Raw genomic sequence first — 17258 nt, 5'->3', positions numbered from 1 at the left:
TTGGGAAGAAGGTACCTACTAAAGAAAGGCCTACATGTCCATTCATACTGTCTTTCCCTTTGTTCAGTTCCTGTTCCTCTTCACATCTTCATCTTCTGATGCACCATACACTGGCCAACATGGTCCATTGGTTGATGAACATTTGAAACCTGCCTGATCAACATACTCGGTGATATCCAGTGTTGGACCTCCTAGGGCCAACTAGAGCACCTGATGTTGAGCACCTGATTAGGTATACAGTGCTTATTGTATAAGTGTCATGTCGACCTATGATGGAATTGAGAATAAGCTGTTGGGAACTGTCCTTGGCCCACTGGGAAATTCTCTGGCCCATTGGGAAATCATCTGGGACTCTGTTAGGTCAGTCAGGCCATGACGATATCCATAGTGGTTGGGATACACTGTACAAACACGTCTATAGAGTCCCTAAAATGAATGTGGGTCATATTTAGTCATGAGGGGCCACATTTAGCAAATGGACTACACATATCTACCCTGCAAATATTCTACTGTCCTTCTTGGCTGCCAATTGGTCTAGATTTGTGTATCATGAAAAACTCATGATGTTGAAAATAGTTTCAGAGAGGATTTTGGACCATGGTGAAAGAATGCTGTCTAGACCCCCAAGCATAAATCAGGGCAGTTTTCCAACTCTACTAGAAAGTCATATATCACTTTCTTGCTCTTTAAAGGAGAAGGAAACTCATTTTATACCCATGTGATTGTATTTACTTACCTGACACCCCGGGTCGGTGCTCCTGTCAGCAGAAAACAGAACTGACCTGGGGTTCTACAAGTGAGCACCACTTCTTCTTCGCTCCTCAAATTTCAGGTGTCAGGTAAGTAAATACAATCACTTGAGGGTGCCTAACTTTTGGCACCCCCAAGTATAAAAACACTTTCTTTCTCCTTTAATGCAAATTATATCACCTCTTTACTATAGAAATCTATATTGCCAAAAAAGTTAAAATGCAAACTCCCAGCACACAAAGGGTTAACACTCTACCGCCACATGCTTATGCCCGGCAGACCCAAATGACTAGATACCTTAACACATTCTTTTGTGTAATTAAAAGGGACATTAAGGTATTTGCAGGACAAGAAAGGGGACAATATTGTTCAGCGTTAGTGATGGGCGAATTTATTCGCCAGGCGCAAATTCACAGTGAATTCCCGCAAAACCACGTGAAATATGCCGGAGTCAAAAAAAATGGACACCAGCGTCAAAAAGGAGACGCCGGCGCAGTTTCGCATCTTTTTGCCGTTTTGCGAATTTCAAGGGGCCCGATGCAAATCTTATTTACAGGAGCTTCATCATAGAACTGGGGATTAGGGGACTAGAGGGCTAATTGAGTAGGGGCACAAGTGAGGAGTGCTAAGGGGTGCAAAATTGTACCCATTAAAGCCCATTCGCTTAATTCAGTTGCCCATCCCCTGCTAGGCTACTAGTGACCTTTCTTGCACCCCAGATCTATGAACAAAAAGAGTTAAATGCAAGTAATTAGGCCATCTGACATTAACCTAAATTGCCTTTTGGCACTGCTGAACCAGTTTTGGAAAAAAATTATATACTGATATGGGATCCGTTATCTGGAAGAGAAAAAGATATACCGGCACTCAGGACTCCATGCAAGCGGGTCAAGCCCTGCGTGTTTATTGCAACGTTATCTGGAAACCTGTTATCCATTAAGTTCCGAATTATGGAAAGTCTGTCTCCCATAAACTACATTTTATCCAAATAATCCATTTTTTTAAAAATGATTTCCTTTTTCTCTGTAGTAATAAAACAGTCGTTTGTACTTGATCCCAACTAAGACAGAATTAATCCTTATTGGAAGCAAAACCAGCCTATTGGGTTTATTTAATGATTTTCTAGTAGGAATGAAGATCCAAATTATGGAAAGATCAGTTATCCGGAAAACCCCAGGTCCCGAGCATTCTGGATAACAGGTCCCATACCTGTACTACATATCCAGTACCGGACTGAGGGAGTCCTGAGTACACCAGGGCTGTTGCATCAGGGGTCTGCATATTCCCTAGGGCAAACCCCCTATTATTTTATCTTGTTGCAGCCGCGTTCAGGGTCAGGGGGTATGTCAGGGTGCAGTGCCTGGGGGAATAAGGTCTGGGCCGCCGGGGCCCACTGGGTTTTTCCCTGGTGTTCCGTCAGCCTAGTTGGACCCTGTTATGTCTGTAGGTGGTCTATATCAGCTCAGCTAGTAGGACCCTAATAGGGCAATATAGGGTTGCCACCTTTGCTGGTGGCTAAAAAATGGGGGTGGGGCAGATAGCATTGGGGGTGGAGCAGTGAACTTGGGGGTGGGCTTAATGACATCAGAGGCAGGCACAATGATGTCTTTGAGTTATGATGCTGGGTCAGGGTTATTACATCACTTATATGCAAATGGATGGATTTCTGTCGCAATGTTTTAAATGGGACAGAAAGTTTTGAATGGGCAGCTCTTTGACAAACTGAGATGTTCAGTTGAAACCCACACGGCTGGAAACCCTACCTCCATCTATTCTGCCCGACGAGTAAGACCAATCTTAACTACATGTATGGGATCTTTTATACAGAAATCAGTTATCCAGAAAGCTTTGAAATACAGCAATGCACATTTAGAAAAAACGATGTCTTATTTTTGGTTGATTCGCTTATTTCTGTTCAGTGGCGGAACTACCGGGGGAGCAGGGGGTGCGAGCGGGCCAGGGCCCGCACCCCCTCAGGGCCCCCCGGCAGCGCCGCATGGCACTGAAATCACCACGGCAGCACACCGTACGGAGGGGGCGGGGCCCGGCTGCATGTCACGCACCAGGGCCCGCCCCCTCTAGGAACGCTACTGTTTCTGTTTCTGTAATAAGAAATTAACTGCACTTGATAATAACTAAGCCCTGTCAAGGCGAGTATCTTGGAATCGAATTGTTTTTTTTTTATTTGGCCAGATTAATGTTCGGGTTTCACAAGGCTGAAAACCGAACAGAGAGTTGAGACCTGAACAGGCCTTTGAAAAACCGAACTGTTCGAATCAAAACTGAACAGGTGGCAACCCGAGGGTAATAATGGACAAGATGGTGACAGAAACGAAGTCAAACATAACATATTCTCCACAAAAAAGTAGATAATACACTGACAGGGCAGTTAATGGAATCTTACTGATGGGACAGACTTTGGCCCCAAAAACTGCACATTTCTGGGCCCCCTGTGAACACTAATAGGAGGCCATTGTAGTGGAGAAGTGCCAGCAGAGAAAATGCCTTGTTTGACATCAGTCTATCACTTTATATCTCTGCTGCCCACCCTGCAGCCCCTCAGTTGAGGCTCAACAGCAGCAGAGAGGCCATAGGTTGGCCATTCCTACATCATATAAATCTGGAGGCCCCCAAATTATATTCTGAATTAAATAAAGTCCTCCCGGGCAGATAAAGGGGTTATTAAGGGTGAGGTTGTGCCAGGCTGGTGTAGTCCATGTTTCCCAGTGAGCTGCTAATGACCAGGACACAATGGCGTGCGAGGGAGACTTGGCCCCAGACACACACTCTTTTCTCTGCTACATAAACAGTTAAGCTCACACGGGGCCTGACGCCTCCTGAGTTTGTTCTGCCGGCTGCACTCCACTCTCTGGGATTCCAACGCCGTCCCGGGAACCAGACTCGCATGAAAACTTGGCGACATCCAGGGCTCACCATTACGGCAGACATGGCCTTAACACAAGGATTCACAAGAACAATACGGACCGAAGGGAATGCACCATTCACAGGTCCCTCAGAGGCGGCACAGAGGCCAGAGACCCTTGTTAACCTTCTGGCTTCAAAGATCGGACACAATCGGCTGGGCACATAATATGGGAAATGTCCATCTGTATAAGGAGAGTTCACATTGGCTCCAAAAACTCTTGGGCTGCTGTGACTTCAAGAGCAACTACACCATTTTTGCATAATGAAAGAAACTTTTTAATACACATTCATTAAATATTTCCAATAGTTCGGTGTCTGTCTGTCTCTTTGTGTTCTCTTGCAGAATTCAGTTTTCCTTCAGGTCTGTTAATCATCTACCTTCTGCTATATTGTTTCAGGAGCCAGAACCACCAGTGCTACTTTCAATAGCCTTTATGTTTAGCTACTTAGAATTTTCTGTTATTATCTCCTTTAAAAATATAAGGGAAGCAATAAGTGCTAAGGTAGAGACAGGCTGTTTGCCTACAGAACTACAACTCCCACCATCACCCAGCCCAAATTCTGCCAGAAGGGTGTAGTTTGAGGGTGGGATATCTGACATTATTAACAGTATTTTATTTTAAAGGGAGGGAATCAGAAGTAGCATTTGATATCTTGCTCAGCTAGAGCTGTCCAGCTTGCCTTTTAAACTAATATCTGCTTTGGAGGCTGTCGAGGGATACTGGGAGATGCAGCTCAACAAACCAAGAAGATGCTAAAAGGTGCTACAATCTAAACCAATGTTTGGCCATTAACAGTGGCGTAACTATAGAGAAAGCAGACCTCGCAGTTGAGGGGGCCCGGGACTGTGGGGTCTGCTTCTTCCATACATACCTCCCAACATTTTGGAAACAGAAAGAGGGACAAAAAGATTTCCAGCACAGACAGTGACATAACTAGATGTTACTGGGCCCCACAGCAAATTTATTTTAGGGCCCCCAAAATATTCAGAGGTTGTCCTGTTTTACCAATATATATTGAAATGCTCATTAAGTAGGGCCTAATGGGGCCCCTAAACCTCCTGGGCCCCCCTGCAGCTGCAGGGTCTGCTTCCTCTGTAGTTACGCCCCTGAATTTTTTTTGACCACGCCCATTTTTGAGGCAACACCCCCTAATTACCATGTCCATTTTACAAACTTTTGCAGGTTATGAAAGTTTGAACACATTTCTATGGTTTGTATATGTTATTACAGTTTTGCGAATGAAGGTGAATTGCCCTTTAAGCTGAGTCTTCGTTCTTATCTTATCTAAAACTGTTATTCTGGGCTCTCTGCCATGAGCCAATTAAGTTAGAAACTTTGTATCTTTTTCTGGCTGTTCAGTGCAGCAGATCAAAGAGAAATTTGGGAAATGTCAGTACAAATCCGGGACTGCGGGTTGAGCTTTCAAAAACGGGACTGTCCCGCTCAAAACGGGACAGTTGGGAGGTAGGTCCACAGCTAATAAAAAAAAACATCCTCCCCAGTCGCTCTCTTACCTGCTATTAAGGGGGACGCATGTGGGGGCAGGAGTGGGCGAGGTCAGGCTGGAGTGGGATGGATTTGGGCAGGGAGTGGGCAGGCAGAGGTGGAATGGGACACGACCGGGAGATTTTTTTGCATGGGCCCGGCACACTCTAGTTACTCCACTGGCCATTAAACAATACTATATTTTTGCTGCAAGAGCCTCAGTAAATGGAAAAAGAGAAAATGTTAAATTCCCGAAACAAAAATTAATTTGAGGAATACTATTAAGTTTTGCTATCTCAGAGACACAACAATTTGTTTTATTTTAACCCAGCGCCCTCTAATGGTTGTATTTTGGTAAAGCGGTGGAAGAGTAGAACAAAGATGATTGAATGTGCGTAAGAGATTGTAGACACACGGGTGTTTTGCCCTCTGTTCCCCTGCGGTCAGTTTATATGCGTTTTACAGCAGCAGAAGTCAAGGCAAAAGGCAACATATTCTTTTTAAGGGGCCGGTGCTCACAAAGATGCAGCAAGTTGTGTCCCATCTGCGCTGCGCTTAACACTTATATGAGAATTTGTGAGTCCAGCCAGGGCTGCTCCTTGCCTCAGGCAGCAGCCAGCGGCCAGTTAAATAAACCCAATAGGCTGGTTTTGCCTCCAATAAGGATTAATTATATCTTAGTTGGGATCAAGTACAAGTTACTGTTTTATCATTACAGAGGAAAAGGAAAACATTTTTACAAATCTGAATGATTTGATGGGATGACAGCCTTTCCATAATTCAGCGCTTTCTGGATAACAGATCCCATACCTGTATAGTGTTTCTATTGCTGTAGTTGTTCAAACGTTTGGGGGGACCAGTAGTTGTGGCTCTTCTCCATTTGCCCATGTCCCATACACTGGCAGATACGGAGCATTGGGAGACGTTCCAGCATACCTGATGCCCCAACCAGCACATATTCATGGTACTTAGATATGTTGCCTTGGATTGTCAGCCACCCATAACTTAAGGACCACAATCATTGCAACTAATTAAATATTTGCTTTCAGACAGTAGAGCAGTAAATGTGATCTGCTAATTGGCTGCTTTCAGTTACTATAAGGGGGATAACACTTTTTTGCACCAGTTATTATAGAATCCATATGTATATATATCTGTAAGGGTCAGGGTACACGCTCAGATTCGGGGAGATTAGTTGTCCGTCGACAAATCTCCTCTTCGTCGGGGCAATTAATCTCCCTGAACTGCCTCCCGCCGACTAGAATGTAAATCGCTGGTGAGATGCACTCGGAGCGCTTTGTTTTCCGAGGCAACTTCGGGCAACTTCCGAGTGCCATCCTGCTGGCGATTTACTTTCTAGCCGGCGGGAGGCAGTTCGGGGAGGTTAGTCGTCCCGATGAACAGGAGATTTGTTGCCGGGTGACTAATCTCCCAAATCTGAGCGTGTGCCTTGACCCTAAGAGGTTTGGCCAACTTGGTCATCCTCAATACAAAATCCCCACCCTGTTTATGTGCAGCTGGAAGGGGTCAGATAACAATTTACTCATCTCATTGTCCCAATATGCATGATTTAACCCACATCTCTACTTAAGCCTTAATAAACCCATTAATCCCACTGAATGGCTCGTATTTATTTGCTCCAAGAGCTGCTTACTAAGAATAGTATAGGCTAGAACAAGCTAATTTACTCATTTGTTAAAGTGGTTGCCTGAATATCATAATGATCGTATATGGCTCTGCTCCATTTAAATATATTAGCAGACTCCAAGAATTGAAATGCAGAAGCTGAACATGTGTCCGCAAGGATGTCAAACCTACAGCTGCTGGGGACTGAGGATGCTGGGATTTGTAGTTCATGGCAGTTCAATATATTTGTGTATCTTTTAGCAGCAATTATTCCTAAACCTGTATTGCTTCTAGTACAATAAAGACTCAGGAAAAAAGCACATTTAGCAGAAAACATTTCTTATATCATCACCCTGCAGGGACTGATACTCATCGAGTCTTTGTAATTTATGATTAAATTCATTTAACCTCTTGAGAGCAGCCAGTACAGACTATGCAACAGCAGGCAGTACCTTACAATCACATAGCAGGGGTCATCAAGAGTGCTATCATATAGAGACAAGAAAGGACATCAGTATTATACAGGTGCAACAAAGGACCCATACTATTAAGACTGAGACTATGAACATACAGGAGCAACATATATATATATATATACAGTATACAAGTGCATCACTAGCTCAGTATCACCAGTCGGTACCACATACTGTGGGAGCATAATAGTGCCCCAATAACATAGCATAGTGGGAGCACAAAACAGGAGAATCACGAGCAGAGCGTCAGTCTATGGTACCATTATGGTATACTACCAACAGAATGCCAAGGTAGTTAGCTGTGTGCCAGTACACTGTACCATACAGTATTATAGTATCATGGACTTATGTGCAGGTACTTCAATTGGATAGTACAATACATATATATCACTAGTAGTATCAATATATCACTAACACAGTTATGCCATACAGTGCCATAAAAGGACAACCCTACCATAGTGGCAGTATGCAGGGCAATACAGGGGCATCACTAGTATAGTGGCAGCATGCAGGGCAATACAGGGGCATCACTAGTATAGTGGCAGCATGCAGGGCAATACAGGGGCATCACTAGTATAGTGGCACCAAGCAGGGCAATACAGGGGCATCACTAGTATAGTGGCAGCATGCAGGGCAATACAGTGGCATCACTAGTATAGTGGCAGTATTCAGGGCAATACAGGGGCATCACTAGTATAGTGGCAGTATGCAGGGCAATACAGGGGCATCAATAGTGTAGTAGCAGCATGCAGGGCAATACAGGGGCATCACTAGTATAGTAGCAGCAAGCAGGGCAATACAGGGGCATCACTAGTGTAGTGGCAGTATGCAGGGCAATACAGGGGCATCAATAGTGTAGTAGCAGCATGCAGGGCAATACAGGGGCAGCACTATTATAGTAGCAGCAAGCAGGGCAATACAGGGGCATCACTAGTATAGTGGCAGTATGCAGGGCAATACAGGGGCATCACTAGTATAGTGGCAGTATGCAGGGCAATACAGGGGCATCACTAGTATAGTGGCAGTATGCAGGGCAATACAGGGGCATCACTAGTATAGTGGCAGCAAGCAGGGCAATACAGGGGCATCACTAGTATGGTGCCAATCAGAAATAACCCATCTCCCGGTTGTAAGCCAGAAGGAAGGGCAGTCAGACTCATTCATATACCCAACAAGTCCAACAGCATCCAACATGGTGAAATCCAAACTTTCCCTACTCACACGTGTTGCTTTAACCCCTTCATCACAGAAGGCCTGATATAGCTTGATACAATCCAAGATACTCTGCCAATCAAGGTAGTTTTGGATAAGGGAAGTGCCCATTGTGGTACCCAGTTGACAGCATCCAGTATTACCTGGCAAACTTCATACAATAATCTGTATTCTTCATCTGGTCTGCGCAGACTGCATAGGCTACATCCCATGATTGACAGTTGTCTTCCCAGAGTTGTGCTCAGACCTCACACATTCCCAGCGCAGAGCAGGAGAGTCTGGGGAGCTGCTCGGCAGTCACATTGGTCTCGCACAGTTGGTGACAGACGGCCAGAGATCCTCTTCTATCTGTGCTCCCCTCCCTCACAGACAGCACTAAATACAGCTCCTCCTGCATATTCATCACTTCTCATTGACCACTCACTGCCGACACTCACACACCAGCCAATAGCTCTCCTAGCTGCTATAAGCTGACATTCCAAAAGTGGCCATCACTAGGGAACAGTAATTAAGCTGATCATTTTATTTCATTTAAATGCAATAATTGGGCATCTCCATGCAGGTCTTCAATAATCCAACAATGCACATAAACTTCTTAAAACACAGTTTTTATTATACTCCCCCCAATAAAATGACTTATGTTAGTTTAAGGCAGGGTTGCAATAAAGGGCACAAACGCTGGCTCCTACAAATTACATCTCCCAGCATTCTCATTCAGCCAGTAGCAACTTCACATTAAGGGCAGTACAGAAAGGGTCCTACGGCCCCAGCACCAGAGAGGAAAACAAAATGTTTAAAAGACATATATTGAATAATATCTGTAAGAGCAGCCCTCCAGCTATTGAGCTGAAACTCCCAGTATCCCTCTAACAACCAGACCTGGAGCTTTAACAGAGAAATGGGAGACCCAGGGTCTTTATCTCTGCTGAGCGATAGATCACTGTGCCCCCATTGTAATACAACTGCCTATACGGGTATGGGACCCATTATTCGGAAAAACATTATCCAGAAAGCTCTAAATTACGGAAATACCATCTGCAATAGATTCCATTTTATCCGAATAATCTAAATTTTTAAAAATGATTCCCTTTCCTCTGTAATAATAAAACAGTAGATTGTACTTAATCCAAACTAAGTTATAATTAGTCCTTATTGGATAAACCAGCCTATTGGGTTTATTTGATGTTTATATGATTTTCTAGTAGACTAAAGGTATGAAGATCCAAATTACAGAAAGATCGGTTATCCAGAAAAACCCAGGTCCCAGCATTCTGGATAACAGATCCCATACCTGTACAATGCCAGCTAATCTCATAAACTCTGCCTGCCCCAGGTATCTCTCCTTTGTCCTTGCTCTTTCCGGTTGGTGGTTCATTTAAAAGGACAATATTTGCTCTTAATCCGATATTATTATTCCCCAACTACGTGGTAATGTAACAAGGCACAAATATATATATACAGTATATATACAGGTATAGGACCTGTTATCCAGAATGCTTGGGACCTGGGGGTTTCCAGATAACAGTTCTTTCTGTAATTTGGATCTTCATATTGTAAGTCTACTAGAAAATTGCATAATCATTAAATAAACCCAATAGGCTGGTTTTGCTTCCAATAAGGATAAATTAAATCTTAGTTGGGATCGAGTACAAGCTACTGTTTTATTATTACAGAGAAAAAAGAAATCATTTTTAAAAATTTGGATTATTTGGTTAAAATAGAGTCTAAGGGAGATGGCCATTCTGTAATTAGGAGCTTTCTGGATAATGGGTTTCCGGATAACAGAAGGGGCTCTCAGCAAGTTCATTTCTAAATAAATGTTTTAGCTTGAAACCAGGCACCTGGAGCCCACCCCACCAACTCGCAGGCTTTAGGCAGTAGGGCAGCCCTATAATATTAGGTGTTCTACGTATGCTTACCCCACTTAGAACACATCGCCCATAATTGCTTAGTGAGTCTTTAACTTCAAAATCAGAAAAGAGTTAAAATAAAAATGAGAGTAAAATTCATTTCCAAGCCCCTCTGGTTAGCTCCAGTACCTTCCTCGGATTTTGGCAGGAGAAACAACGTCATATGTTGTTAATGAGATCACAGCGGATGGTTAATGAGTTGCTGCAGAGAGTAGGAGACCTACAGCTCCCGAGCTTTGATGTGCCGGGAGAACAGAAGAGAATTCACATACTGTCATGTCTTGGATCCTAACCAAGGCCTGCCGTGTCCACAGTGATCCAACTACTCATTTCTCAATAAGCAACCAAACCAGTTCTGCATAAAGGGCCCCCTCCGAATCAGAATTAGTAGCTGCTATCTGATCATACAACTCAATGAACAAAGAGATTACAGCCTCACAAAGTCCAGTCTCTACTTTAGAGGGTCAAAACAATACATTAGAGGTTCAGATTACAGGGAGAATAGAAGGGAAATTTATAAATACCGTATTTCCTAAATGTCAAAAATATATAGATAACCAGTTTCACCACTTTCCACTTGTTTGTCACCATACTGGCCCCCTGTACGAGGTCAGAACTCAGAATGATCAGAATCGAAATGGGGATCCTGTAGATATTAATCAGGCCTGATAGAAAATCCCTCAGTCTTACTCTGTATGCCCATGGTCTGAAGGGCATCTATACCTTATATCTGTTTGTTAAAGCATTGAACATAGTGGTATAGGTTACCCTACCCATTGAGACATATTTGCCTTTATAGTCATGATTTATGAGCTGCAATACTGGTTGCTCTGAATTTCTATCCACAGACTTGGCAATGATACCTGGGAGTTATTTGGCAATATAGACTAGATAGATTTTGGTGAAGGTAAGTACATTTTCTACAGTTAAAATCAACATTGCTGACTTTTAAAAACCAGTTCACTAGGCGATTGGCTTCATAAAGGCTTCATAAAGTAGCCAACATTCTTTCAATGCACCCATTGTCCCACTGATTATATTATTTTAATGATACGCACACCCCCATTTCCCACCCTCTGTTATTAGCATATGCAATGCCTAAATGCCTCATTTACTACTTTATTGGATGTCATAAACCTGAAGAAGTGCTAAAAGAAAAACGACCAATATGGAGATGATATTTGGGGGTTGTCTTTGCTCCTCTCCACCACTTATCTCTTTCTTGCCTGATCAATATCGCCACAAATCTGTACTGTGAGTAATCAGTAAAAATAAAGGAAAATTATAATTTTGGGCCCCACACATGTACTGTGTGATTATGTAGGGGCAACATAAATAGGGAGCCAGGTGGGGTTCAGAAAAAAAAAATTGGCCACACCTACTTCACCGATGATTGGAGTGAGGTCACTTCTGGGTTATTGTGACATTACTTTTAAGTTACTTCTGGATAACAGGTCACTTCTGGATAACAGGTGTCTGGCGGCAAAGCACTGATTCCCAAACTGTGATTGGAATCTAGGGGCAACAAGCATAGAAGCCAGGTCGGGTTCAGATCACTGGAAAGTAAAAAGAAAAATGTGACCATCCACTACTGGAGAGGCGTCTCTTTGGGGTTATAGTGACATCACTTTGTGTCTTATAGTAACGTCATGTCTGGGTTATATCGACATTACTGGGTAACACAGCAGGTATGTGGCAAAACTTGATATGGTTCAGGTAGTAAAGCACTGCGTATCTTGACAGCGCTATATAAATAAATGATGATGATGATGAGGTAGTGGATCTCTGTCAATAAAAATGAGATTTGGGTCAGGATCCGCACAGGTCTCTATATCTCCTGCTACTGTTTATAAAACTGCCAGCATCCTTTGACAATTAAGCATTAAGGTGACCATAGACGCACAGAAAATATCGTATATATCTGACGATTCATCTCTACACGTGTGTATTGAAAAGAACAATCTTTCTTGGAAAAATCTTTTCCAAGAAAGATCGTGATTGTTACGTCTATGGCCACCTTTAGGCTAAAACATCCCAGATTTAAGCAAAACTTGCATTTTCTCAAGCTGCTCGGCACAGTTTGGGGGGCACTGACAGCCCCCTGTTGTACATTAAGCCCATCATGAAAGCACTAGTCAAAGGGGTGGTCCAGTGCAGGTGGCTGAACTCAACTGCCCATTTGTTTGGCCAGTGGCAGAGGTTAAGTTGTATGACCACTGACCATTCACCATTAATTCCCTCTAATGAGAGCACTGAACAGACTTAGAAAACGTTGATGAATTAAATAGAGGTCTCAGTTGTGTTTGAGTGAACTTTTAACCTGCCTCTCGGGGCACAATCCAAGCCTAGAAAGTGGAGTCCAATCTAATTTCTTTCTTTTTTCTCTTTATTCCGACCTCCCCCCGTTACCCCCTTTAATCTGTGTAAGCGATCACTGGAAGCCACTAGATAGTGTTAAATTAGTCATTTACTGTCTAAAAATGGATGTTTGCTGGGCAGTTAAAACCTGCAGCTATTGTTAGGCTTAATGCACCACTAATGCAATTACTGACTGCAGAAAAGCCCATTTGAACGCTTGCGATTAGGCAGGAGCATCAGCGTTTCAGCTGATACATCACATTGACTCTTCCTTTATGGTGTATGAGGGATGGGGAAGGATTTACACTGAGTGTGAGCAGTGAGCACCAAATGCAGCGGGGAAGGAGAACAACAGGGAAAAGCCTGTATTGACTCAAGAAGGAGAAACACATTAGGGAAAAAGAGAGACGAATACAAAGTGATGGAAAGGGAAGACTGTTCGGGATCCTAGAACAACAAAAAATAACCCTGTTACCCTACACATTCTTCCCTGCTTTGGTGCCAATATGACCAGCTATGGATATAGTTCTGCCGTCCAAGAAGTTAAAGGGATACTGTCATGGGAAAAAACATTGTTCTGCACTGAAATCCATTTCCCAGAAGAGCAAACAGATTTTTTTATATTCAATTTTGAAATCTGACATGAGACTAGACATATTGTCAATTTCCCAGCTGCCCCTAGTCATGTGACTTGTGCTCTGATAAACTTCAATCACTCTTTACTGCTCTACTGCAAGTTGGAGTGATATCACCCCCCCTCCCTTTTCCCCCCAACAGCCAAACAAAAGAACAATGGGAAGGTAACCAGATAGCAGCTCCCTAACACAAGATAACAGCTGCCTGGTAGATCTAAGAACAACACTCAATAGTAAAAACCCATGTCTCACTGAGACACATTCAGTTACATTGAGAAGGAAAAACAGCAGCCTGCCAGAAAGCATTTCTCTCCTAAAGTGTAGGCACAAGTCACATGACTGGGGGCAGCTGGGAAATTGACAATATGTCTAGCCCCGTGTCAGATTTCAAAATTGAATATAAAAAAATCTGTTGAAAAAAACATTTTTTCCGATGACAGGATCCCTTTAAAGTTACACTGAGTGATGTTTCTCACCAACCCATTGAATGTTGTTCTCAGTGGTCTCAAAGCAGGGGCTTATTTTTGAATTCCTTGGAGGAAAGCTTTGGTTGCATAAAAATAAACGTGTGCATGTGGCATCCCTGGCTTCACTCTACGGCTGGATTGATACTGTACCAATCAAGTTACGTTACATATAGTGACTGTGCCCAACTGGGGTGCAGGGCAGCTCTGTGTGTGTCCGTCCTCGTGCCTATTATACTTTTACTGGCACAACACAAGTGCCTTGTGCTCTTTCTTTGTGCCCTATGAATGACATGGATTAAAGGGAGCAAGCTATGCGGTGCCCATGTCCAGTATTGGACTGGGACACCAGGGGTCCACCCAAAAACCTTAGACCAGGGGCCGACTCTCAGTACTGTTATTATTCTTCTCCTCACTCAACCTCTTTTCTCCTAGTCTCTTTTCTTTACACACTATAATCGATTATTCCATCTATTTAGCCTTTTTGTTCTCATTGAAATAGGGAATGGCCATGAAATAAGCCAAAAGTTTAGCAGCATGAGAGCCCACTGACACCTGGACCCAATGGGAGCTTTCCTGGTATCCGTGTGGGCCAGTCCAGCATTGCCCATGTCCCACCCATCTTATGCTCAGCTGGCAGGCTCTGCATAACCAGAAGGGTCAACTTTTTGTGCTCCCTATTGAGCAATACCACGTGGCGTTTTATGCTCTGACTTTTTGTACTTTGGACCTTGCACACAAGGTTCATGATATAAACATGAGCAGTGGAATGCGAATTATATTTATATAATACACAAAAGCCATGAATATCCTGTAAATTATATCCTTATAAACGGTGAGTAGTGATGTCATCAGTTATAAACGGTGAGTAGTGATGTAATTTCTGTCACATGACTCACTAAAATTTGTGTATTATAATAAATAAAGTACCCCCAGTTGTAAAATATGAGGATATTAGAAGTTACCTCGGAGTTCCATGACCTGTATAAAAACACTCGGCCTTCGGCCTCGTGTTTTTATATGGTCATGAAACTCCTCGGTAACTTATAATATCCTTATATTTTACAAGAGGGGGTACTTTATTCACTATATAATACACAAAAGCCATGAATATCCTGTAAATTATATCCTTATAAACGGTGAGTTCTGATGTCATCAGTTATAAACGGTGAGTTCTGATGTCATTTCTGTCACATGACTCACTGAAACTTGTGTATTATAATAAATAAAGTACCCCCAGTTGTAAAATATGAGGATATTAGAAGTTACCTCGGAGTTCCAAGACCTGTATAAAAACACTCGGCCTTCGGTCTCGTACTTTTATATGGTCATGAAACTCCTCGGTAACTTATAATATCCTTATATTTTACAAGAGGGGGTACTTTATTCACTATATAATTACAGATTGTTTGCCTTTGGTTCCCCCCAGGTGCAACACACACATGCTAGTGGGGGTCTATTGTTCTATTGTATTTATTCAAATGCTTTCGTGCCTTCATTTTTGCATTCCAATAAATAACATAAGGGAACTTGTCTATGTGCCCTGTCCCTCTTTTTTTATGGATGTCACATGGGGCTGAAGTGTTTGTGTTTTTACTTCCCAGGTCCAAATTCATTGGTAAATGAACCCCAGTGTTTTTAATGACTTATATGACAGGAGCCACAGACAAAACCCTCGGTCTGGATAGCTTCCACTGCAAGTTCTACCGAATGCCCTTCCCAATTTAACAGACTTGGCATAACCAGTTGCCCGCATACTTCAGAGCCCGCTCTGCTCAATAACCATTGCCGACTGTCAGTTGGTGATGGATTTCAGGGATACCTTCCTACTGTAGATGGTAGTGCCACTGTGTTGCCATCTTGCCCTAATCTGCCTAGCAACCCCACTCCCTATAGCTGCTGGAACCAACATTTTGCACAGGCAGCGACAGAATTTTGGACAAATATATCAACACCCATTATTCCCAATCTGTTTGCGTTACACGACAGCAAAACAATAGCAAACAAACATGATGTACTAAGCCAGTGACGCCGATTCATGAGTCTCATTATGAAACTGACAGCCGACGGGAATCATTTGGCTCATTTTGTCTCCCCCTCGTTGTTTCCACTCTGATCATTAGCCTTTATCTCTATTAACCGGTGCATTCCTCCCCCAATCCAGTCTCTTTGTATAATTCGGGAATTTCTGTCCATCATTTTCCATGAGACAGATTAAAAAAAGGGGGAATAATAAAAAAAGTTGCCCTTGAAGCCAATCCCGAAGAGTAGGAAATAATGGGAATCTGCTGACTCGATAGACCAGGCATATGATAATTTAAACATCATACATACATACATCATACAAGAGGTAAGTAGAGGATTAGAGGAGGCGCTGGCAGGTACAATGCACAACCCTTTAAGAGATCATGTATATTTAAACACATCCAGTTTTATAGTTCAATGCTAACGAGCAGGTATTTAATAGGCAGTGACATTAGCTTTGAACTACACAATAGATATTTTCTTTCTTTTATGCTTATTGAAGTCAGGACAAGCCAGAGATGGAATCTAATTAATGGTTAAAATATGCACCTTTAGAGCAGTTAACAAGTAAAAGTGAATATAATGAGGTAATCCGACATGTCATAGCGAGGAAGAGACGGCATTCAGAGACAGAATGTAGGAAGGTACCATGGGACCTGGGCTAACATGTCATTCTCTAATAAACTAAGTGTTCCCTTTAAACTGTCAGTACAGAGTTCCAACCCAGCCGCCTATTAATATTCATATTCCAATCCGGGAAGCTCTGAATTCGGTCCCAGCGGTGAGCGAGGAACCAGCGCCTCTACCTGATGTTTCTAGTTCAGCAGTGTGACTGTGACAATCACCGTGACACCGCCCACAAGCCCCAATCCTCCCAGGGAGTGCGTTGATTTCCAAATGATTAGAGAGGGTTATCTGTATTGAAAGAATGATTAATTCCATTCCGCTCTCCGACTTAAGAAAAATGTAATTCTAAGCAACTTTCCGATGAACATTCGGTGCACTTTTCCAGTGGCTATAAAGTTCTGTGTAAATGTAATTGCTATTGGGAGCAGTATTTGTTTATCCCTTTCTGTTCTTTGATTCTGACTCTTGAATTAATGTAGCAGATCAGTTGCAGACTGCAAGGTAGCGACGCGTTAGGACCCCAGGCAATTTTACTTTGCCCAGCACCCGGACTGACCACCCCACCCACTTGCTTTGCCTGCTGCAAGAAGCAGCAATTCTTTTTCTTGACGTGTTTAGTTCTGGTTATGAAACTGCTAATTGTTCTTACTGAGTTACTAAATAAAAGGTACAGGCCGGGTATCGAGTCTCTCCTGCGCATCATTCTATTAGTCTCTCTGTCCCGTCAGACCCTGTGAAAGGAACAGGCCACAAATGTCGACTATGT

General features: G+C 42.9%; 1 protein-coding gene across 4 annotated transcripts in view; it reads right to left on the bottom strand.

Annotated features, from left to right (window-relative positions):
• Positions 1–17258, bottom strand: part of pdzrn3.L (PDZ domain containing ring finger 3 L homeolog) — a 180436-nt gene that overhangs the window by 30499 nt on the left and 132679 nt on the right. Inside the window, exon 1 of one of the 4 annotated variants that reach the window (XM_041591475.1) lies at positions 8617–9209. Coding sequence (XP_041447409.1) covers positions 8617–8685 — 69 coding nt within the window. The 5' untranslated portion in view covers positions 8686–9209. 4 annotated transcript variants of the gene reach the window in all.

Source organism: Xenopus laevis, chromosome 4S (assembly GCF_017654675.1).
Source record: "Xenopus laevis strain J_2021 chromosome 4S, Xenopus_laevis_v10.1, whole genome shotgun sequence".
In the NCBI taxonomy this organism is placed as follows: Eukaryota; Metazoa; Chordata; class Amphibia; order Anura; family Pipidae; genus Xenopus; species Xenopus laevis.
The sequence above is the reverse complement of the archived record's forward strand: the minus strand, read 5'-3'. Positions and strand labels throughout refer to the sequence as shown.